Source organism: Poromitra crassiceps (genome assembly GCF_964638095.1).
Source record: "Poromitra crassiceps genome assembly, chromosome: 5".
NCBI classification, from domain to species: Eukaryota; Metazoa; Chordata; class Actinopteri; order Beryciformes; family Melamphaidae; genus Poromitra; species Poromitra crassiceps.
Window position 1 is genome coordinate 57922883 of NC_139642.1, and position 26190 is coordinate 57949072.

At 42.6% G+C, this 26190-nt stretch overlaps 1 protein-coding gene across 1 annotated transcript in view; it reads right to left on the minus strand.

The window, feature by feature from the left end:
• LOC310776639 (seizure protein 6-like) overlaps positions 1-26190 on the minus strand; it is a gene marked incomplete at both ends in the record, with an annotated part of 113611 nt that overhangs the window by 55086 nt on the left and 32335 nt on the right. Inside the window, one exon of the mRNA XM_083636812.1 lies at positions 19683-19872. Within this exon, the coding sequence (XP_083492938.1) occupies positions 19683-19872 (190 nt within the window). The remainder of the gene's footprint in view (positions 1-19682; positions 19873-26190) is intronic.

Sequence of the window (26190 nt, forward strand, 5' to 3'; positions counted from 1 at the left end):
TATTATTTTGAAGTGTCCATAAATGAATTCCACCGCATATTTTTGTGTTAATGGACTGTGATCTGTTCTTCAACTTTACTGCGAGGTGACCAAACAGCTGAGAGTGCTGAAGCCATATGAGGTCATTCAAAGATATTGGAAAGAATAAGAACTGTTTCACATTTAGGCCCACCCACCTCCTTCTGAAGACCTTTTGGATGAATTGAAAAAAGACAGATACTGTAGCTATTTAGAGTTTGTAACCACGACGACGCAGAAATAACTCATGTTGAGTGACTCACATGTGGTGAGTACACAGATGTCCACAATATAAGCAAAGCCATGGAGCTACTGTACAGCATACAGATATTACTGTGGACACGTCCCCGCTCCAATAATGTTTTTTTTGTATATGTCCCTGCCAAATAAACTAATAAAATAAAATAAATAAATGACACATTCCAGTGTCTTTGAATGAAGTTGGACACTTTCAGTTGACTGTCAGTGTTATGTGTGTGTGTGTGTTATGACAGCTCTGCAGATGTTCTATATTTATCGCGCGGTGACGTTGTCTTTCTGCTAACGGAGACGAATGGTCTATTAGCACTGCTGCATTTTACACGGACGGATGAAAAATAGATACATCCTCCTCTGTGCCCGGACATCAATAAGAGGCTGACAGACAGCGGGGCTGAATTGGCATCTGGCTCATCAGAGCTCGTTGAGGATAATTGGCCATGACAGGCTTGTACAGGAGAGGACACTTGGTGGGCGGGAAATATCCTTCAGTGATGAGATCTGATTTCACACAATGTCATAACCTCTGCCGTGGCGGATTTGGCTTGGCTCTGAGCCTGAGGATGCTTTATATGCAACACTGGCTGCGTTCACACTGCTGCAATTCCCCAATTAGGATTTTGTGTGTGTGTCACACAAATCCAATGTTTTCTTTCCCCCCCCCCCCAATATTTTATTTTTCAATGCTTTTCATAATATAAGAACAAAATTGAACAGTCTCAGCCAGGAAAAAGGGGGGGGGGGCAGTATACATACATACATACATACATACATACAGTACATACATACATACATACATACATACATACATACACTACTGGACATAATCACGTGTTATTACCAGCCATGTAAAGTGCTTCTGTGCTCGCCAGAGATGTTTTACATAGGATCCCACACAAGGGGTCCACGGGAAACCAACCGGGCGAGTCGCCCATCGAAAAAAATCCACTGTTTTCTAATCAGTGAGACGTGCGTGGAGTCCCTTCTGGACCCACGGATATGTGGTACTAAAGACCTCCAGGCATGTAACCTACATGTGACTTGCATGTACTGCCATGACAATCTTTCTCCTAAGGGAAACATTGTGATGATCTTGATGCTGCAGCAGCTTGGCTGATCGAGGCAGAGTTGGCATGGAGCACAATGAGACACAACAAAGGAAAGAAAGCCAAATAGTCGACTTGATTGGTGTTCGGGAGACCACAGAACGCTCTTTCCGCTGTTTACTATGGTCATTTGGCTAGTAGCCTACACCATAGAATGGTGACCATGGCATTTTAAGGGTTAGTTGCTATGGTGACAACCAAGTCTGGGCATTAGTGAAAAAAGTGCTGCTGCCTCTGTTCTGTCATCAATTCCAATGGAGAGGTACTGTATTTCAGCGCCTTTAATGATACAATAAACACATTAAGTTTGGTGTATGACTCCATGATATGATGACGTGAGAGGAGGGTGTCAGCGATGTAGAGGATAGAGAATCCCCCCATAGGGAATTAATCAGGAGTCATGACGTTGGTGGTGGCAGGGGAGAAGGTGGGGCGAAACAACTGCTTCAGCGAAGATCACAGCAACTGTGAGGCGACAGCACAAGTCAGTAACGACATGGTAAAAACAAGGACTTCTAATACACTCCCCGCTTAGGTGATTGGCTCAGCGGAAAAGCGAGGGGAAGGAATGACTTGAGCTGATTGGCTATTGCCAGAGAGGGAAAGCGTGGGTGACTGTGAATGGACGGGGGAGAGGCATGAATGAACTGGCCGACCATTACATCAATCTGGTCATTGAGTGGCATTTTATTGCCACATAAGTAACGCAGCACATAGAGCTAACAGCTAGCTAACGCCAGCTTTCTTCTTCTCTCGGTTTATAGGCAGGTCGCTGACACCTTCAAAGTGCTTACTGCCACCTGCTGTACAAGTAGGTTACTTGTACATGCAACGGACATACATGTATTCATTTTATCATTCTGTCCATTTTCCGACAGATCAGTGTGTCCACAGCCTAAATGTGATTATTGAAATAACTGGGCAGCAGATACGCAAGACTTGGGCTACGTTCACACAGCAAACCTTACTGCTTGAATCTGATTTGTTGCTCACATCTGATTTTTTGTGTGGCTGTTCACACAGACTTTTTCAAAGTGGCCCACATCAGACTCCAGTGTGAACAGGTCACGGCCCTGAAGTGACCCGCATGCGCAGAAGAACAACAATAATAACGCAGCACACTGCTGTTCTATGTAAACCCAGAAGAAGACAGCAGTAAACATGGTGGTAGCTGACGATGTTGTTTCATCTGTTGTTTACAGTTTAATTTAAAGTTATTGTGCAGTGGAAGCCAGCGAATACGGGAGCAGATGATAGCGAGGAAGAGGAGAAAGAGAGACACAATTTTAATAATGGCTTTCTGTGGAGCAATAGCTGCTACTTCTTGCTAATACTTATAAGGTCTAAAACCTCACTGTCCCTCCACTGATTAGCTCCCTCACAGCTGTCCTCCATGTTTGTAATCACAATCTGCCCGCTTCGTTCACCCTCCTCCTGCCAGCGCAGAATAGTGACGAATGTCGCTCTGGAATGACGTAAAAGTCACATTGAAGCATTAAGTCAGATATGGGCTAGATGTCTGTTCACACCAGAGTCATATTCCAAAACATCAGATTCGCATCTGATGTTTTTCCACATTTGAAAGTAGCCCAGGTCATCTTCAAAAAAGTAACTTTCAATGTGACTTGTACTGTTCACACAGTCATGAAAAAGACTGACCTGAGTCACTTAGGGGGGAAAAGATTAGATTCAAGCACTAAGGATGGCTGTGTGAACGTAGCCTTGGTTACGCATGCACTGATAATTCATAATCCTAGTTAGTTAGCCATATGCCAACACAACACATCAGTAGCCTGTACTACGAAGCTAGTTTAATGCCTTATCCGAGTAAGTTTGAGTTTAAACCTGGTTTAGCCGTACTACAAAGCAAGTTAACTTTCAATCACCATGGCAACTGACGCTGCAAAGCTAACCTGGTCGCGACCAGGTTAGCTTCAGAGGATAAGATCAAAATCCATGACAGACCCATATAATCGGCTCTCTGGAGTCACTCACCGTTCATATAAGATCGCCATATGAAAAATAGATTGCAGTCAACTGAGAATATAACAAGAAAAACATTTGTGGCTCTGTAGGCTACATAATTAAATTAAGCCTATTACCACTTTATGTCTTAACAGCTCAACGATGCGTGGAGAAATATGATCACTATTAATCACCGGGCGCATATCATGAATGGACCCTCAAATGGAGTGAGGGTGATATTCTCCTACATGCCAGAAAAGCCTATACATATAATATAGATATGGGATGAATATGGATAGCCCCAATACTAAATATGCAGGCTATTCTTGCATCTTTCAGCTGGAACTGTGTCCTGTAGGCTGTATGCCAATATATGAGCAAAAATAGGCTAGTTTTTATCAATGATAATATGCCCGCATCGTCTCAATTCAGTTCAGCAGTTTTCTCTTTTATAGTAGGCTATTAGGCTTTATACTAGGCTATTTTATTTATGAATTATTCGATCAGTGCAACCACACACATGAGTGATAGAGATCATTATTCATTGAGCATGCGTTTCTAAATCTATGGTCTAAATAGGCTTACAGATTGTGGAAATGTATAGACTGAGACTGCTGTATTAATGTATGCAGCTGTATCAGACAGAAATCGCTGATCAAAGTAGCCTAAATCAAATGACTGATGTGAATACAAGCTGCTGCTTTAGACAGCCCTTCAGCAGACTATCCAACGCGGATTTTCATTCTGACATTAAATCGCGGATACATTAAATATCCGCTAAAACTCTGATCATGCACTGGCTTTCATGGAACGAGGAAATGGGTGTGGAAATGGGTGTGGGCGTGGATCAACTCAGCTGTTCATAATGTGATTGGCCAGCGCACCTCTTTCGCGTGGACGCGCGCCTGTGCACGAGCGAAAAACGTGCGCGTGCACAGGCAGATCCCAGGTCCACTTACCTAGTAAAAAACCAGCGTCGTAGTATCAGTTAACTAGATAGCTTTGATCCTGTTCAGTCAAACCAGATCAAAGGGACTTATCGCGGATCTGTTAAACTAGTTTCGTAGTACAGGGCTCAGACCTGTCTTCTAAAGTGAAAAAGATTATACACAAACTGCTAAAACCCAGGTTTAAATGCTGCTGCCTAGTTTCCATGGAAATCACACACCTTTCATCTTTTCCTTTTCCTTTTTACACAGCAGGTGCCACAACACAAAGCCTATAAATAACAGCAGCTTGTCACCTCTTGTCTTTCTGTTCGCTACCAATTAAGAGAGGATCAACAACACTTTCATTACAAAATGTGATCAGTAAAGTGTGACTGCTACCTTTGTGAAATGCCTGCTGGCACCAAAGTTACCGCAGAAGAAAGTTAAAGTGGCGATATGCAACCTTTTTCACGTTAAAATAACATTAAATATTTAGGGTACTACATTATCAGCCTGTGTTTCATGCCTAAACCCCTCTATTTGCCTTAAATGGTCTTTTTAACGATGCTTTTGCTCTGTAAAGCATTTCATGGGCGTGTCACATGACATGGGCGACATGTGGCCAGCAGTCAGCTGGTTGTGGCTCAAGGTGAGGCTAGTCATAGACATATATAAAGGCTAGATGGCTTACCCGCGCTGCCGGTCAATGGAGAGCGACGTCGTCGCATCGTGGCCATCTTGCTACGGCACCACAGCTTTATATATATCTATGGGTTAAAAAAACGCTAACATTTTATTATTATTTTTGGCTCCAAATTACACCAAACTTAAACTGAAGCATCATCATCATGAGATGAATTCACGCACCTAGTTTCATGCAGTTTCATCCATTTTGCTAGGAGCTATGAGCATCTGTTGTTGGGTTAGTATTATCACATCAGATGATCATAACTCCTAGGGAAATGGATGAAACTGCATGAAACTTTGTGCCTGAATCCCTCTCATGGCATAGATGCTTCGGTTTAATTTTGGTGTAATTTGGAGCCCATCAAAAAAATTGTGTTTTTAGTTTGTTTTTGTTGTTGTTGCCATATCTCGGGAACGGAATATGCTTGTATTAAACCAAACCGTTTGTAAATCCGTCAAGATTTCAGCGAGTTATGAGTATTTTTGTCTGTGCACCCTCCAACAGCTACCATAGAACGTACCAGAAAGCCTGCCGTAGCAAGATGGCGGCGCTTCAACGACGCTGGTGACTCCGCCTTAAGCCATCTAGCCTTTATATATGTCTATGAGGCTAGTGGCCACAGAGCAGGATGATGTAAGTGTTGTGGCAGGGACTTGACCAATGGAGGAGCAGGAGGTCAGGACCAAGTATGCACACGACATGTGCACCTATGTGCAGTGAATATGCCACTGTCTCTGACTTGTCTTATCACTATACTGCCTTATTGCTTGTTGTGTCTCTTGTTGTTTTTGCACTCATATGCCCTGTTATATTTGTACTATGTTGTAAACGGAGTCCACAGCACAAGAATTTCACACATGATACTTGTACCATGGAGTGACAATAAAAATCTTGAATCTTGAATCTTGAATCAATAATACACTTCCTTTTCTTCTTCTTTTAGCAATAACATGTATCAGGTCTTTTCCAGAATATTTTAAAACCAAATCCTTTGTTAAAAGAACAAAAAAATAATAAGATTCCATCTTAAGGGCATTATTAAGGGCAAATTTTGCGAAGTGAAAATGCAATTTGCTACAGTAATTAGCGATCACCTCATGACTTCTTCATGCTTGACGGACTAAGCTGAATAATACCCAGCCTATTTGTGCATGCTGTTTTCTTCATGTACATTTCTGATATGGTGGTAATTTAATGTAAAGAAAGAAAAATCACTTTGACCCCCCCTTCCCCCCCGATAATTAAGTCATGGGAAATCCTGTTGCAATTATGTCTTCATAATAACCAAAAGAATATCAGATACACGCCCGTTTAAAATTAATTTGTCAGCATGTCAATGGTTCATAATTAACGAGGGAACAAGATGAACTGGCCTCTCCCGACAGAACAATTAGCTTAAGATCTCGGCACCACTCTTACCACACTGGAATCTCATGTTTTTGCAGCCTGATACTGAATATTTTTGTGTTGAAACCATCTTTTCGTTTGACTAGTTTAGTTTCATGTCAAAGCAATACAAGTTGTCAGTGTTTCCTCCAGAATTTTCTTGTGGAAAAGCACAAGAAAAAAACCGACACTAAAACTCTCCAGTGAAACCCAAAGTAATGACATTCTTTTGGGATAGGCCTTTAAACGAAGAATTCATTAGAAAAAAGGAAAATTAAATAAGGTGCGCAAAGAAAATACATTTCCAGCCAGGAAGCTAAAAGCCCTAATTAGAGCTGTAACGATTAGTCGATTAATCAATGAATCAATTAGTTGATAGACAGAAAGTTAATGCCAACAATTTTTTATAATCAATCGTTTAGACAAATTTTTAAGAAACAAAACTAAAATTAACTACCATTATCTTGTTTATTTAGTCTTCTATCACAGTAAAGTGATTATCTTTGGGTTGTGGACTGTTGGTGAGGACAAGAGAAGACATTTGAGGACGTCATCTTTGGCTTTGGGGAAAAAGTGATTTTCACCATGTTGTGACATTTCTTAGACCAACTATTAGGCAACTAGCCTAATCAATTAGCCACGGAAACAATTTACATATGAATCGATAATTAAAAGGATCATTAGTTTGCAGCCCTACTTTTAATATTTGCGTTGACTTGTTGGTGGTCACACTGTAGGCAGCGAGATAACGCTCCAACAATCCGCGCTAATTTGCCAAAGCTGCACGCTTTAAAATATGACATTTTCTACCTCACCATTCAAATCTCTCCAGAAGCCAGCATGGTTTCCCTGGCTTTTTGTCTCAAATAGTGAATTCAGAAAAATGCCCCCCCCCCCCCCCCCCCCCGCCCAGCTGTTTTTGGGATTGTGGATCCAGCGGAGCGGCGAAGGAGTCGTGTGTGTTGACTGAGATAGGATTCATCATGTGGAGTTGGCGCTGACACTTATTGTTGCCGGGCACAGAAAGGAGGCTGCAGGCCGGGGGCTATAGTGCTGCAGAAATGACAGGCAGCTGCTTAGCGCTGGCCTGCATGTTTGATTGTATTCAGGGTCAAACATGAGAGGTCTATTTTGCAGTATTTCAGCTCTGACAGGCGTACAAATTCTAATCGCATCCCAAGTTAATATTCAGAGTTTCCGCTTATCAGAGGGCTACCATAGAGCTTATATGAAGGCATGCTATGTGGAATCTCCTCCATATTTGAAGCAATACAATGTGAAACTCAGAAATTGCATTTTTGTCCATGTCACTCCTACAGCAAGTGCATTATAGAATATTCCGTTAATACACAATCAGTGTGCAAATGTATTTTTTTTTTCCACCTACAGTACCGAGGGCTGGTAAAAAAAAAAAAGAATAAGAAAAAATAAAGACAAAATAATTGATGTTTTTCATAGAAATATGTCACCCTAGCAATCTTCATTGCTGTTCAGGTCAGAGAGGGGCGTCTGGGTAGTGTAGAGGTAAAAGCACCATGGTGGGGTATCCTGGTCGCTGCACTAGCACCTTCTCTGGTTGGTCGGGGGGTGGCTGTTTGGGGCGAGGGGGACTGGGGGGAATAGCGTGATCCTGCCACATGCTACATACAGCCAGTGAAACTCCTTGCTATCAGGTGAACAAGACTAGGTAAAACCTAGTACAGTATATAACTGACCCGCAGTCTTTCCAACTCTTTTCAAAAGAAAGGAACAATCCTACTTGCAAACCCCTTCATCTGCCCCCTGCTTGCACCCCCCTCCTCCCTCTACCCCTTGCTCTCAGCTGCAGCCCCTCCCCCTCACCTGCATTTCAGTCAGCTGCATTTCACTCACTCACTCACTCACGGACATTCGGGAATGTAGAGCTGTCGCGGGTCAGCTACATAAAAGAAGCGCCTGGCGACTGCACATGTATCGGAGGAAGCATGTGTTAGTCTACGGCTCTCCCAAGATCGGCAGAGGGGGTTGAGAAACAACCAAAAACAAACAGTGCATCTTTACAGTGGGTTATCCCACAGAAAACAACTGGTGGATGTAAATGGAACTAGGTCCATACCACACCCTCTAAAATGTGGGGTCCCCCAGGGGAGCATTTTAGGTCCACATGTCTTTTTGCTTCATGTTAATGACGTGAAGTCAGTGTGTGATTGTAATTTGTTCCTGTATGCAGATGAGTCAGCTCTCATGATCAATTTGAAGCAGAAAAAAGACTTAGTTCAGAACTCCACGAAGTCAGCATCTGGTTAGCAGAATAATAAGTTGTCTCTCCATCTCGGCAAAACTGAGTCAATACTTTTTGGGTCAAATGAAAAACTAAAAAAGTCTCCTGGGTTCAGAGTGGTAGTAGGTGACTTTGAAATGATAGCCAAGGAATCAGTTACTTACTTAGGGAGAGAGTATGGCACTGAGAGTTCTCTCTAAGGTCAATCAAAAAAAATCTAATTTCTTGCAAGAATATCCAATTTAATAGATAGAAATGTCCTTGAAATATTGGCTGGGGCACTTTGTGCAATGCCATCTTGACTACGCCTGTACTTTCTCTCTCTCTCACACACACACACACACACACACACACACACACACACACACACACACACACACACACACACACACACACACACACACACACACACACACACACTCACACATACACTCACACATTCATTTAATTTATGCTCATTGTGCTAATATACTCATTAAAACACAAGCAGTTAAACACACCTACTCCCAAAGGACCACAATGGAAATAAGCTCTTTTGACAAAACATTGTACAAAGACATGATACCTCCTGGTGAGGCTGTGCATAATGCTACAGTAATTACTCTATATATGTCATATATTTTTATTTATCGTTATATTGTCAATAAAGAATTTCAATCAATTCAATCAAACAAGCAGGGGGAATTGGCCAAGTTTGTTTTACATTCAAACTTCACTTGACCATAATACTTCCATGGCTGTGTGTGTGTGTGTGTGTGTGTGTGTGTGTGTGTGTGTGTGTGTGTGTGTGTGTGTGTGTGTGTGTGTGTGTGTGTGTGTGTGTGTGTGTGTGTGTGTGTGTGTGTGTGTGTGTGTGTGTGTGTGTGTGTGTGTGTGTGTGTGTGCCAGCAGGGACAAAGAGGTGCCTTGAAGATGTACAGTATGTGTAGGAGTGGTCAGGGTGATACATTAAAGCATCCATCCCTGAACAATCTCATCTTAATTGCAGAACCCAGCGGGGAGGGAAGGTAGAAAAGATACCGTATAACTACATTTCCATTTTGTAACCGTACATTTCACAATTTGTATCTTTGAATTGATTAGAGATTAATTGATGGACCAATGAGGCATGTTTGGCTTATTGTATTGAATATGTACTAGAAGTGAGAGTAATGTACAGTAATAACATACAACATAAGAACATAATTACTGTAAGACAATAAAATCTATAAAACGTTGGTGAAACTACACTGTACACAATTCATGACATTTCAAATCTGCCTCCACTAAAAATCACAGAATAAAAACTATATATATATATAATTTTATTCTATGGTCGCTTCAAAGCAAAAGTGAATTGAAAATAAATCTGCAGAAAAACATGCAATTTTGATACTTTTGAATCCTTTAAATTTGGATAATTCAAGACTTTTCGCTACTTTTGGAGACCCTGCAGACATGCAGGCACTGCTGCATGTCCTCTGTATCAGTTGAATAGGAGTGGGGCTAGTTATTCAGGTCATATACAGTGGTATGTGCCTCTAGCAGGGCCACAAGACGAATAGATATCAGAGAAGGAGAGAGAATTTAATAAACCAACGTGCGAACGAATCACACTGAGGGAAGAGAGAGATGAGAAAGAGAGAGGGGGAGAGAGAGAGGGAGGGGAGAGAGAAATAGAGAGGGAGAAGAGAGAGAGGGAGGACAGAGAGAGGAGAGATGAGAGAGAGAGAGAGAAAGAGATAGAGGGGAGAGAGAGAGAGAGAGGGAGGGGAGAGAGAGAGAGAGAGAGAGAGAGAGAGGAGAGATGAGAGAGAAAGAGATAGAGGAGAGAGAGAGAGAGAGAGAGAGAGAGAGGGAGGGGAGAGAGAGAGAGAGAGAGAGAGAGAGAGGAGAGATGAGAGAGAAAGAGATAGAGGAGAGAGAGAGAGAGAGAGAGAGAGGGAGGGGAAAGAGAGAGAGAGAGGAGGGAGAGAGACATATGGGACTGTCAGGGCTGGAGGGTGAAAGGTGCCACCGGGGGACTGAATTGTTTCGTCTTGATTCTCAGTCTCAAAAATCAATTCGTCTTCAAAACACACAGGGGCACACACGCATGCACGCGCACACACACACACACACACACACACACGCACACACACACGCGCAGACACACACAGGGGCACGCAAGCATGCACACACACGCACACACACAGGGGCACGCACGCACGCATGCACACACACACACACACACACACACACACACACACACACACACACACAGGGGCACGCACGCACGCGCGCACACACACACACACACAGACACACACACAGACACACGAGTTCCAGGAGCAGTTTTGAGCACAGGGTTCAACTGATATACTGCTATACAGGGTTCGCAGGTCTGGAAAGTCTGGGAAAGAAAGTTGAAAATAAATTTAATTGAATCATTTCCGGGTCTCAAATAGTTTGGGAACTTGAAATAATGTCTGGAAAAGTATGGAAAATGTTGTGGTTCAGGTGCGATAAACGCACAGCTTTTATGTTGTAGACTAGAGCCCCTTTGAGATTTGAGTCCACAGTTGTTGTCGATGTGAAGGGTCATCATGGATGCTAAATGTGTCTTGAAAAGACTCACATATACTGTAATGACACAAGTAAACTCATGATCTTGAGGTTAATTATAATTATTTTATATCACCGTATTGATTTTCATCCTATATATTTCATATTTTATTAGACCTATATATTCCCACTAATGATGTGTGTATAAAATGGACGAGTTTGGTGAAATGGAGTGGTGTGCTGAGAGAGAGAGAGAGAGAGAGAGAGAGAGCTGAGAGAGAAAGGGAGAGAGAGAGAGAGAGAGAGAGAGAGAGAGGGAGAGAGAGAGAGAGAGAGAGAGCTGAGAGAGAAAGGGAGAGAGAGAGAGCTGAGAGAGAAAGGGAGAGAGAGAGAGAGAGAGAGAGAGAGAGGGAGAGAGAGAGAGAGAGAGCTGAGAGAGAAAGGGAGAGAGAGAGAGAGAGAGGGAGAGAGAGAGAGAGAGAGAGAGAGAGAGCACATTATAAAATTATGTAAAAATAATTTGAAAGAAGCTGTCAGGTGCTGAGGAGAGAAGCATGAAAAAGGCGACAGAACACAGAATGAGTGGCGGTGGCATGTTGATGCAAGCTGAGTGCTGAGCTGGAGACGGGACAGGAAGTGGAAGTGGAAGGAGGGGGTGCGTTCAGTATCTTGTTGATGTGAAAGCACTGGTGGATGGTGGCACCTCTTGGCTCATGTCAATCTCCCCGCTGTGAGAACACCTGAGCAACGTGACAGCTCACTCGTTCAGAAAGCACATCATAAGAAGTGTCATTTAATTATCTTTGCGTTAAAGCATCGCTTTGCCGCTTTTCAACCAGCGTTGTATCAGTACAATGTCGCTAGTCGGCTATATTATGCAAATGAACAACGTTTACCCAATTCCCTCCATGTTGCACACATTTTGCGTCACCCAGCGGTAAAGTTAGTTCTCAGTCCATTCCCATATATAATAACTACTATTAATAACTATCATTATTATTATTATGAATAATACTACTGACATTGTAATGATATGATACGCTATGAAGCCTGGTTGAAAATCAGCAAAGGGATCCTTTAAGTGCAAGCATCTCAAGCAACAGGCGCGTCTCTGTGAGTATTCTAAGCACGTGTAATTGTTTCCGTTGCGTTTCATTTTCGTTTAGTATTTGATCTATCTGTACAACATCCCATAATTTCACATTCAAATGTGTCCAAAATGTGTACTGTGATGCTAATTTGCTGTGATGTCACACATTTCAGGTAGGGCACAACAACGAGCAATAAAGAAGTCATACATGAGAGCAGCGCATCCGTGGACCCTGCCCCCTTTTGGCTGAAAGCAGTCATCTAATTTGACTGGTGGTTAAATACAAATTCCGAGGTCTTTGCAAATTTAATATAAGAAAAATAAGAATACCGAATTGCTATTAGGACCACAAAGCCTATGGTCAATCAGGCACAAATTATATTATGTCGGTGCCGATAAAGAATCAGCATTGTTATATGATAAATATAGGGAAATAGGGGTTGATGAGTGTCCTCTCCGTCTGCCTCCATCAAAGTTGACGTTAGCCTAACATGCGGCTATCTCAAAGTTGATCTGTTGAAATGAGAAGGGATCACTCATCTGTGCCTTCTAGTCAAGCTTTTTATTACTTTTTGCAATAAGTTGTTAACATCAGTAACCGGGGAATAGCATGAGTGGATATCACGTTAGCGATCATCTGTCTGTGCACATTGACTGATGAATTATCTGACAACCTGTTAGTTAGTGACGCTTGTTAGCTAAACACTCCTGATAAGGTTACTGTCATTTTGCAGCCTGTGTTTTTTTTCCTGGACATTCGCTGTTTGTAACGTTGCGTTAGAAGTGCTTGTTTTCACCTAAGAGGGGGTGCTGCTTTGCTGACGACAGGGGAGTGACATATCGCTAGGGCTGGGCAATTATATGGATATTATATTGATATCGTGATATGAGACTAGTCGATTTTGGAGAAGTGTTGTCTTTTCCTGGTATAAAACGCGACACTACAGTAAAGTGAAGTAACGTATTTTTCTAAACTTACCAAACTGTTCTAGCTGTTCTATTATATATCCACATTACTGATGATTATTCATCCAAAATCATAATGTGTCAATATTTTGTGAAAGCACCAGGTTACAACTGAACTGTAATTTATTTGACATTGAAATGGTCAAATCTGTATTATCATTATTATTATTATTATTATTATTATTATTATTATTATTATTATTATTATTATTATGTTTGATAGTTTGCTTGTCATTTTATAAGTTGGTCATTTTAAAACGGCTCTTGCCATTGGCATAATGGGTCATTCCTGCTGCATGCTTTTGAAATGTTAATGTTATTTTAATGTGATGTAATGGTTTTAACCCATTGTTTTAACTTAATTTATTGTTTTATTCAATGCCTTTTATGAAAAGGACTTTGAGTTACATTCTATGTATGAATGATGCTACTGTTGATAAATAAATGAACTTAAAAGAACTTGAAAACCAACATAAAATACTGCGGCTATTGGCATCAGCTTCGATCCAAAAATAGCCATCTGAAGTATAGCTGGCTGATCTCAAGGCCCAGCTGGAATTCAAAGCCCTAATCTGGTCTTTTGAGACTGGTACTTTAGCACAGCTGCACCACACAACATTTCACTCTTTGAGTAGAACCTTACATCAAGTGGTCCACAGTCCTTCAAGACACACACACACACACATACACACACACACACACACACACACACACAAACGCACGCACGCACGCACGCACCCACACACACACACACACACACACACACACACACACACACACACACACACACACACACACACACACACACACACAGACGTTTCAATAGGAACACACATGGAATATCTTTTCATCTGATTATAATGATCATATTGATCTTACTGTATGAGATGTGTGTGAATATGCTGTAAAGCACTGCTTGTTGCATTTACTAGAAGGCAAGAAAGATCAGCAACTATGAATGAAGGCAAGTGTGATGTCTCTGTCCATTTTAAAATCTGTTAAAGGGGGTTGAAGTCTCACTCTTGCTCAGATATTTGGTTGTACTGGAATAACCCACATGTCTTAATCGGAAAATGCTAAATTGGGAAAAAGGGCAAATTCGGAAAATGCAACTGGAATAATATGCTGTTTACATGACCCGTAATCAAATTCAGAATAGTGTCATTTTCCGAATAATAGTGGAATATTGTGTGCATGTAAACGTAGTCACTGGAGAAGCTTTTGATTGGTAGACTAGAGAAAGCATTTTGTACCAATGCAGACGTAGTGTTCTTCTCACTCTGGCAAGGCAGCTGCTATAGCTAGTCGAGCTATATTACCTGTGTTACCATCTTAGATTGAGCTGTAAATGGTAGTAAATGATGTGCTGATAGGTTAAATAAGTGAGGGTCCAGCTTCTTCTCCAAGCTGCTGCTGAGATCAGGATTAAACATGAAGACTGTCCATGTCTATTAGCTTCAATGTGTTTCAAGGTAATTATTCACCCTCCACCCGGGTCTCACATAGCCTACTCTCTGTCTGGAAGAGTGAAATGATCAATGGAAACACATCCTCATTGTTCACCTGAAGAACTCTGCTGTTATCTATAACTTAAGTAAAGCTCTTAGATGGGCGTCTCTGGGTAGTGTAGCGGTAGATTCCCCGACTACCAACACGAGGGTCGCAGGTTCGTATCCACGCGTTACCTCCGGCTTGGTCGTGCGTCCATACAGACACGATTGGCTCTGCCTGAGGGTGGGAAGCCAGATTGGGGATATGTGTCCTGGTCGCTGCACTAGCGCCTCCACTGGTCGGTCGGGGCGTCTGGTCGGGATGGAAGGGAACTGCCGGGAATAGCGTGATCCTCCCACGTGCTACGTCCTACCGGTGAAGCTCCCCGCTGTCAGGTGAAAAGAAGCGGTTGGCAATTGTGCATGTGTCGGAGGAAGCATGGTGCTAGTCTACGGCTCTCTCCAGATCGGCAGAGGGTGGAGCGGCGACCGGGGCAGCAGGGGAAAATTGGCCAAGTACAATTGGGGAGAAAATGGGGGGAAATCAGAAAAAAATAAAATCGATTTGTATTTACTGTGTGTCCTATCTGCAGAAACCCAGTTTCCCCCTCAGATACCAATACAGTTTCATCTGATCTTTTCCTCTCTTCAACAGCCGCCAAGAGACAGGCTCAGATGCGGACCTGCTCATCCCCTGAAAAGCCTGTTAAGAGACTCTTCCTGTCTTTCATATCCATTCATTCATCCCTTGTTTCTATTGATTGCTCTCCAAAGCGCAGATGGCTAACAACGCTTCTCCCCTGACAAATTGTTGCATCAACATCATTACCTGCTGCTTAAAAGCAATCTGTGAGCTCGCTAGCTCTTACCACCGCTGGCCAAATGGGACAACAACTAGATCAAGCTTTGATAATCGTCTGTGTGTCTGTGCCAATAAGGACGCCAGCCAGTACTGGACTCCCAGCGCTGTCGTCGTCTCTAGTCTGCGCTCGCTTTCTACCAAAGGTGGCTGTCCAGCCATGACAGCACATGCCTGCCAACACCATCTATATGATAATAACTCAAAAGCATGTCAAGTTTGACATATCATGCATCAGAGAAGGTCAGAGTGAGCAGCAAGAGAGGCTGTACAGTGTAAAACCTCAAACCATCACCACCCACGGGCGACCGGGAATATGCAGCGATAGATTCGCTGCCTACCAACACGAGGGTCGTAGGTTCGAGCCACCGTGTTACCTCTGGCTTGGTCAGGCGTCCATTCGGGCTGTGAATCTTCACTGGCCTCACGATTCGATTTGATTCCACGATGCATCACGATGCATCTCGATACAGCTCAAAGTATCGCAGCTCCAAGTATCAAATCCTACATTTTCTGTATTTTTTACTGCACATGGCTACTTTTTCATCAATTAATACAAGCAGTCAGATAAATATCAAGTCCCTTTTTTACTTAGAAAGTGCTTTAAAATCGGAATGTCAACAGAAAGTTAAACATAAACGATTCAACGATTCATCTGTCAACGATTCGATCTGATTCGATTCACATCGCATCGCGATGCATCGATTATACGATTAATTTTGACACCCCTACCGTCCATACAGGCACAATTGGCCGTGTCTGCGGGTGGGAAGGGGTATGTGTCCTGGTCTCTGCACTAGTGGCTCTTCTGGTCGGTCAGGATGCCTGTTTGGGTGGGGAGGGGAACTAGGGGGAATAGTGTGGTCCTTCCACGTGCTACGTCCTGCCGGTGAAACTCCTCGCTGTCCAGTGAAAAGAAGCGGCAGGCGACTGCACATGTATCGGAGGAAGCATGACGTGTGCTAGTCTACAACTCGCCACAGATTAGCAGAGGGGGCGGAGCAACGACCGGGACAGCAGGGGGAATTGGACAAGTACGATTGGGGAGAAAAACAGGGGAGGAATCCCAAAAAACTTGATTAAAAATTATAATAATAATAACATCACCCACTTAAAACCCTGCAAGGATTTTCAATGCAGAGAAACAAAAGCAGCTGCAGAAAATGACTTTCAATTTGCTCCTGTGTCATTTTGCAAGCTGCAGGGCATGCAGTCTTTTGGACATCTCTTGTAACAGTAATTGACAATTAAAGTCAAGTCAAAATGATAATTTATTAGCTAATCAAGTGGCTGATTGATGGCACTAGTCATTTCCTGGCTGACGGGGAACAACACATTATGTTAACAAGTGATAACACCGTCTCCGTTGTCCTGTTACACGTGGCACATAGCCTGCCAGCAGTACAGCACAGGTAGACTTTGCATACGTGTTCCCACTGTGCCACATGAGATGATTCAAGTCTATTTCCAGAAGAGTAATTACATCTATTTCAAATCATGAATGGAAATGAGCTTGGTGTGCTGCGGCCAGACCGGGTCATGCGTTATCCTTTCCTGCACTACTTCTTCTATGATTTATATTGCCTACTAGCGCATGTGAACACACTGGATAGTCAGGTTCAACCAAATGGGTTTTGAAAGCTAGATGTTTTTCAAAAGAAGCTGCCAATAGCTGCTATCCTGTGACTATTAGTCAGCATTTTTTATTTCACCATCGTAATGATGATGAGCCAAACATGAAGGTATTCAGTGTTTGCGACTGGAAGTTTGTTCTTGTCACGGTGGCTGCTGAAACAGCTCTGGAATCTGATCAAATTGTCACACAGCCAGTGTTGTATTGATGAATTCTACAATAAATATGTCATCAATCAAACTGCATCAGAGCCATCATGTGAGAGATGGACCACACTGACTGGCTGATATTTGATATATCATATGAGAGATGGACCACACTGATTGGCTGATATTTGATATATCATATGAGAGATGGACCACACTGATTGGCTGATATTTAATATATCATATGAGAGATGGACCACACTGACTGGCTGATATTTGATATATCAGAGAGATGGACCACACTGACTGGCTGATATTTGATTTTTACCGAGCAGTAAACATGTCGTCCCCCAGCAGCGATACCATTCACTGTCAAGTCAACGTTACAGTGTGACTAACAAACGAATAGACGGGGGGGGGCCATATCTAATGGGGCATTCCTTTATAACTGGGAAGTGGGAATCTGACGGTTCAAAGGTCATGAGCTCAAACGGTGATGTCACCAGTGCTTGTATTTTCTCTCCCAAACTCATAGGAGCCTCAGCAGCCCCGACCTCAAAAATCCAGGATGGCTGCTCCGCGCAACAACAGTAGTTAAAATCTTAGTAAATGCTGTTTACTAGCACTTCTGTCTTGTTTGTGTCTCATTAAATCAGCTGTACACACAGCGCTGCTTAACTTCTATCTGTGTGGACATGTTGCTGCAGTGTTTGCATGCGCAAAATGCCGCGAGATGCCTTGTTATCAACTGTTATTGCTAACAATGGCTAGCCTGGCTAGCGACTGGATCTGACCAACATCTGACTCGTTTAAATGGATGTGACGCAATTCAACAGTGAACTTCCCAGCTCCAAGTTTTCTGCGAATGGAACGCTAACAGAACAGATGTGACGTCATTCAACCCCCACATCCCAGTTTGTTTGTGATAAAAGAACAGGCCATTACACCCAGTGCAACGGCAAGGGCAAAATCTTTGCTAGTTTCTAGCACTCAAAAAATCTAGAGTCTAGATCAAAAAATCTAGAGTTTTTTCTTTTAATTACCACTGGGCCACTGAAACGTGTCCTTTGATGTACTGACCCAGTGGTAATTAAAAGAAGAAAACTGAGATTTTGAGTGCTAGAAACTAGCAAAGATTTTGCCCTTGCACTTGGTGAAAGATATGCCCCGGAGACGATCCATAGTCCCCCCCTTTGGTGGGGGACAATAAATGAGCAATATCAGCTGGATATCTTGTCAGACCGATATATCAATCTAACACTAGTGGGTTGTGCCTAACCTTGTGAACAGCTGGTTTCATGAGATCGCAATCACACGAGAAATCCATCTGCCACACTGCCAGATCAGCGTTTGAATCCGTCCCAGCAGTGGGCGCCGGACCAATCAACATCAAGGCTGCTACTGGCGGGATTTGGGTGTAACGACAGCAAGAAGGGAGCTCGTGATAGACAGATGGTTCAAGCTTGTCCTTTTCCAAACAGTTTCCGAGGACGACTTCCCAGATGCTTCTGTGTCACAACCCATCTGGCACGTCAGTTTAGGTTGTGCCTTACAAAGCACACTTTACGCCTCAGGTAAGCATAAGCAACCAAGAAAGATTAAAATTAATACTGAAAGGCTTAATCATGTCAAAGCAGCAAAAATGCAGTTATAGTACTCAGGAGGCGACTTTATATTTACCAAAATTGTAGTGCAATAGTCTCCTTTGGGGAAAGTGTCCACATAGGAGCACAGTTTGATTTGAAGCCAGTCTTACCTTGGTAGCACGGTTTGATTTGAAGCCACTCTTACCTTGGTAGCATGGTTTGATTTGAAGCCAGTCTTACCTTGGTAGCCTGGTTTGATTTGAAGCCAGTCTTACCTTGGTAGCATGGTTTGATTTTAAACCAGCCTTACCTTGGTAGCATGGTTTGATTTGAAACCAGCCTTACCTTGATAGCACGGTTTGATTTGAAGCCAGTCTTACCTTGGTAGCATGGTTTGATTTGGTAGCCTGGTTTGATATGAAACCAGTCTTACCTTGGTAGCACGGTTTGATATGAAACCAGTCTTACCTTGGTAGCCTGGTTTGATTTGAAGCCAGTCTTACCTTGGTAGCATGGTTTGATTTGAAACCAGTCTTACCTTGGTAGCATGGTTTGATTTGAAGCCAGTCTTACCTTGGTAGCATGGTTTGATTTGAAACCAGTCTTACCTTGGTAGCATGGTTTGATTTGAAGCCAGTCTTACCTTGGTAGCACAATTTGATTTGAAACCAGCCTTACCTTGGTAGCAGTTTGATTTGAAACCAGTCTTACCTTGGTAGCAGTTTGATTTGAAACCAGTCTTACCTTGGTAGCATGGTTTGATTTGAAACCAGCCTTACCTTGGTAGCGCAGCAGGACTGATCCGGCCTGAGAGCTTTGGCTGTGGAAGCGGATGGTGATCTGGTTGCTGCGGCTTCGCACTACCAACCCCCTCATCAGGATGGACTCATTGGCCAGCATGGTGTTCTCCCCACTGCCCAGGTCTTCAAACACCACCTTGTCTCCCTCTGACAGATTCACATTCATCACCTGCAAAGGGACACAAAGACAAAAAACACTGAGACGCAGATTGACTAAAAGTTTGCACAGGGAAGAACACGGTATGTCCTCCAGGTGAAACTCCTCGCTCTCAGGTGAAGCAGCTGGCGACTCCACAAGTATCGGAGGAGGCATGTGAGAATCGTCACCCTCTCCAGATTGGCAGAGGAGGTGAAGAAGCGACTGGGACCACTTCGAAATTGGACATGGAATTGTGTTGCTATAGGGAACAGTTTGGAAGCTAGCTTATGTCCTGTCATGTATTTTACTAGCAACAGGAAGTAAGCTGGGCGGAATTTAGAATGTTTATGTTGTCGACTTGAAACCGTCTATAAAACTGGGAGGGAAAAAAGTAGATGTAAACAGTCGAACAGCGAAAAAACGGATATAGACACGAAATTGGATCTGGGCATCAAGACCTGGTGTAAATGTAGACTTAGTGAATCTTAGTGACCTTTAGCTGTGGATTAAGCACAGCGCTGAAGCTTCTTGGTCTGGGACAAAGCTCAGTCTAAAGCCTAATGTCCACCAGATGCGGTACAGCTGCCGGAACAGACTCGCTCGGCTCGCCCATCATGTAATCTAGTCAGACGGAAGTGGATCCGGCAAAAATACACATCGCGTCTATTTTTGCCGGACCCGCTTGCGTCTGACAAGCCGACAAGTCATACACAGCCGTACCACATCTGGTGGACACTGGTCTTAAGTCAGTGTGGTACAACATTTGTGGATGAAGACGGAGGCCATCTCTATTGCCAGCTCCTCTCTTGTTTCTGTCCATACACCGATTTGTTTCAAACACTCTTTGAACTACCATGCATGGAGTGAGAAGTGTCTGGTCATCAGAGACCTATACATAGATGGTCATTTTGCATCTTTTGATCTACTGAAGAGGAAGTTTGAGTTGCCCAGCATGCACTAGCACAGATACCTGCAAACTATTATGTTCATTCCAAGATTTGTGCCTTTGATGCACTCCCAAATGAGCATGCATTTTTCGATGTATTGCTGAGCCCTACTCACTCCAAGCATCTTATCTCTAGATTTGTATGTCTGTTTGACAACCGCAATACAGCCTCTACTGAGAGGATTAGAGAAGTGTGGCAGGGGGAACTTGGTATTGATTTATCTAACATTATATGGGAAAGGAGTCTGTTTGTTGGACAACTATGCTCAGTTAATAGCAGACACCAGCTGATCCAATTTAAAGTCGCTCATCGTCTTCATTACTCCAAGCATAAATTACACAAGATCTTCCCTTCTATCTCACCACTGTGTGACAGGTGTCAGAGGGCACACTATCTCATGCCTTCTGGTTCTGCCCTTCACTAACGGTATTCTGGGCAAAAATATTTGACTGGTACTCTAAGGAATACAACGTAACCCTGCAGCCGGAGGCAGAACTCACCATCTTCGGCTGTTCAGAGTCCTCTCTGAACTTCCCTACAGCCGTGCAGCAATCTCTGACACTGGGGACAACTGTCGCCAAAAGTCTCATTTTAAAGGAATGAAAGTCCTCCTCTTCACCTTCTTTTCAGGTGTGGCTGATGGACATGATCTTATACAGAGAGAGACTGAGGTTCCTGAGAGCCAACTCACTTAGAAGGTTCTCAAATATCTGGGACCCCTTTTTTGGCCAACTTTGACGAGGTGACGACTGAGGTTAGGGGTGATGGACCCCTTGCGTAGGATCCCATGCACAATATCTTGTACAAGCACATACGCACCTTATGCGGCTGGCTGGTAGCACTACGTTACAATGCTTTCATGTCAAAGATGTATGTCTTTTTTTTCTTTTCCTGTGTCTGTTTGTCTTCTGTACAAATTTGAAAATAAAATATTGGGGGGGAAACATACATAGCATGTATCACAAGAACCAGCTTTTCATCGTTAACGTACAGGAAGCATGTATCACAAGAACCAGCGCTGGAAATCTACACTGTGTAACCCTCGGGCACAAATCAAAAGTAAGAAATATGGAAAAGCCAAAAGGTCAATGTAGACCTCAGTGATTACACTCAAGAGAGGTTTGATAATTATCAGCACGTCTTCTTCGCTGACAGCACGTCGACGGCTTGTGAGAAAAGCCACTTTGTCAGTCCAGCTTTGATCCCAGCAGGTATATCTTTACTCAGGCGTGAACGGGATACAGCTTGTCTTCAGGTGGCCCTCCATAGATCATATCAACTGCAGCCTATCTCACCTAGCTGGCAGACGGAGCCCCGCTTCCCTGGAGGAACCCTGCTGGGGGAGACTGTCTAGTGAAGTGCATCCACAGACTGCCATATACAGTATGATCATGTTACATGAATGTCCAAATCAGAGGTAAATCATAGATAAAGACTTCACGGTTAGCGATGCGATGATATTGAGTGCCCGATAATATAAAAATATACATTATATACATGTATATAAATAATATATAATAAACAGTAATCAAGACATGTAAGTGATGACAGTCATCATTTCCCCACTGATTTTATTTTACAACTCCAAGTCCAACCACCAGCAGAATTTGGCACTCAGCAAGGATTTAACAGACGGCGATGTGCAAGAAGTGGCCAAGTTTAGCTTCCTCCCAAATCAACACAAATGTTTACAATATGGACGGTAGAAAATCGTACTGATGTCAGAAAGATATTTAGGTCATGATTTCACAAAACAATGCCGGTAACAGGTTGGCATTCAATGTCTAAATATCTTCTGGGTTTCTGCGACTGCTGTATAGAGCATTATACGGGCAGTCATTAGGAATTAATTATGATGCACACATACAGTATATTGTAATGCCTTATGACATGCTTATAAGTGCACATGGCACAAGAGCTTGTCCCATTGAGATTAGAATGTTGTCAACCTCTGATAGATAGGTGGTGATAAATATTCATAGGACACTTAAAAAATAATTCAGTATATCTATATTGAGTGTTGATTTAATCAGTAAGCATTATGTGCTCCTAAAGGCATGCATGGTCATAAGGCATTATGAGCACATTAATCAGTATAATAACATCAATGTTAATATCTGCCAGAATTTTCATATTGAGAGGAAACACCACGGTAAATCTATGATTTATGGGCTTTTCCAAAAGTTTTGGAAATAAAGAAAGACATTACTGTTTCAAATTCACATTATTTAAGTGTTTTTTCTTTGGTACAAAATTTGATTATCATAGAAACTTGTTTTTATACAGATCACATCGATATCATTAAATATCCGATAATTACCGGCCATCGGCCAACAGCAATGTTAATAATAATAATAATAATAATGGCTTTAATTTATATAGCACACTTTAAAATGTAAAACAAATCTCAAGGTGCTTTACAGTAGCTAAAATAGTAAAATAAATAAATAAAAATAAAATAAAATAAAAACAAGCTAAAAACAGCTAAAAGCTCAGAGCTAATAAAAAGCAGAGCGGAACAGGTGGGTTTTAAGGCTCGTTTTGAAAACAGCGAGGGATTTAGAGGCCCGAACAGTTCCTGGGAGTTGGTTCCACAGGCGTGGCCCCAGGGTGGAGAAGGCTCGGTCACCCATGTTAGTCTCAGTAATCGTGTCAGCCAAAAACTTCATAGCGGTACATCCCTATAGTTTTTAGCTGTAAGACCACTGAGAAATTGATCATTTGATAATTGATAAATTGATCAAACACATTTCTAAATTGATAATTGATTATTTATTTTCTTCATAGGGCACTTTGTTACCCAAAACTTTACAGCTCCACCCACATAGCAGCCTACCTAACGTGAACATAACATAAGTACTGCTCATAGCATCGCGGCGGCCTCTGTAAATGTGCCACAGACACAGTGGCAGCCAGGCAGCGTGGTGGTTGTGTATAACAAGTCATAATGTGGCGTTAATGAAGTCATGGACACAGCATCAGGATAATAGTGCGGCGAACAAAGGGCATCACCAAGTAATCACATTATGCCTTGAGCTAGGGATAATAAAACACTTGAGGGAACATTGGGAGGCGTAATCCAATTTGCCCTGGCACAAGTCCAGCCTCTGTATAACCGTACCTCACAAACAGAATCATGTTGTTATTACTTTGACGACGTAATGGATGCCAGGCCCAGAACCCTTCCAAGTCCAAATCACTGGCTGAAACAAATGTGACTAAAAATATATATATATGCAATATCGGTCAACATATCGGCCGATACCGATATATCGGTTATCGGCCGATAATATCGGTGGACCCGATATATCGGTTGTGGCTGTAATTCTATTCTATTCTGCTTGGTTGCGTCACATAAATCAAACGTAGTGAAGAAGTACATACTTCTAAGAAGCTTCTTATCTTCAACAGTGACACATCAGAGAGGAGCGAACAGAGAGCGCACTGGCATGAGAGAGAAGGCGTCCTGACATCCCTTTACTTTATAAAGGCAACAAATGACGCCTGAATAATTCAACTGACACATCCTCATTAGACACAAGTTTGGGGGACAGCGTGGAGGATGGGCGCCTAACAGGCACAGATGGAACCCTGGGATATAAGTGTTGACTAATGGATCAAAGTCTGCCGTGTGCGTGTGCATGCGTGTGCGTGTGTGTGTGTGTGTATGTGTGTGTGTGTGTGTGTGTGCGCGCACGTGTGTGTGTGTGTGTGTGAAGGGATGCTCGTTCACTTCACGCAGACAGGAATGAAAACAAACGCAGCGACGCCGAGAACAAGACAGAGAGAGATGAGAGATGATGAGAGAGAGATCCAACGCGATGCAAAAACATATTGAATGTTGTCCTGGAAGACTGTGTTTTTCTCCGTTATGATATATTCTCCTGTTCCCCACGGAGACGCTGTTGATTTTCTGCTGTCTCCTCTTCTGCGTAATGCAGACGGAAAGCAGGGCCAGGGGAGAATATGAGAGGACTATTTACGTCTAATTGCTTGCCTCCTTCACAACATCACACTTTCATCCATAATTGTGATTCAGCCGACTGTAACGGCTCAACTCAACTGACTTGCCTCTTAAATGCAACAAGGAGTGTTTTAGATATCAAAGCAATAGCACGGTCACTATCGTCAGATGGAAATATATCCTGTTAGCATGGTCACTATCGTCAGATGGAAATATATCCTGTTAGCACGGTCACTATCATCAGATGGAAATATATCCTGTTAGCACGGTCACTATCGTCAGATGGAAATATATCCTGTTACCACGGTCACTATCGTCAGATGGAAATATATCCTGTTAGCACGGCCACTATCATCAGATGGAAATATATCCTGTTAGCACGGTCAGATGGAAATATATCCTGTTAGCACGGCCACTATCATCAGATGGAAATATATCCTGTTAGCACGGTCAGATGGAAATATATCCTGTTAGCACGGCCACTATCATCAGATGGAAATATATCCTGTTAGCACGGTCACTATCATCAGATAGAAATATATCCTTTAGCACGGTCACTATCATCAGATAGAAATATATCCTGTTAGCACGGCCACTATCATCAGATGGAAATATATCCTGTTAGCACGGCCACTATCATCAGATAGAAATATATCCTGTTAGCACGGTCACTATCATCAGATGGAAATATATCCTGTTAGCACGGCCACTATCATCAGATGGAAATATATCCTGTTAGCACGGTCACTATCATCAGATGAAAATATATCCTGTTAGCACGGTCACTATCATCAGATGGAAATATATCCTGTTAGCACGGTCACTATCATCAGATGGAAATATATCCTGTTAGCACGGCCACTATCATCAGATAGAAATATATCCTGTTAGCACGGTCACTATCATCAGATGGAAATATATCCTGTTAGCACGGCCACTATCATCAGATGGAAATATATCCTGTTAGCACGGTCACTATCATCAGATGGAAATATATCCTGTTAGCACGGTCACTATCATCAGATAGAAATATATCCTGTTAGCACGGCCACTATCATCAGATGGAAATATATCCTGTTAGCACGGTCACTATCATCAGATGGAAATATATCCTGTTAGCACGGTCACTATCATCAGATAGAAATATATCATGTTAGCACGGTCACTATCGTCAGATGGAAATATATCCTGTTAGCACGGCCACTATCATCAGATAGAAATATATCCTGTTAGCACGGTCACTATCATCAGATAGAAATATATCCTGTTAGCACGGTCACTATCATCAGATGGAAATATATCCTGTTAGCACGGCCACTATCATCAGATAGAAATATATCCTGTTAGCACGGTCACTATCATCAGATAGAAATATATCCTGTTAGCACGGCCACTATCATCAGATAGAAATATATCCTGTTAGCACGGCCACTATCA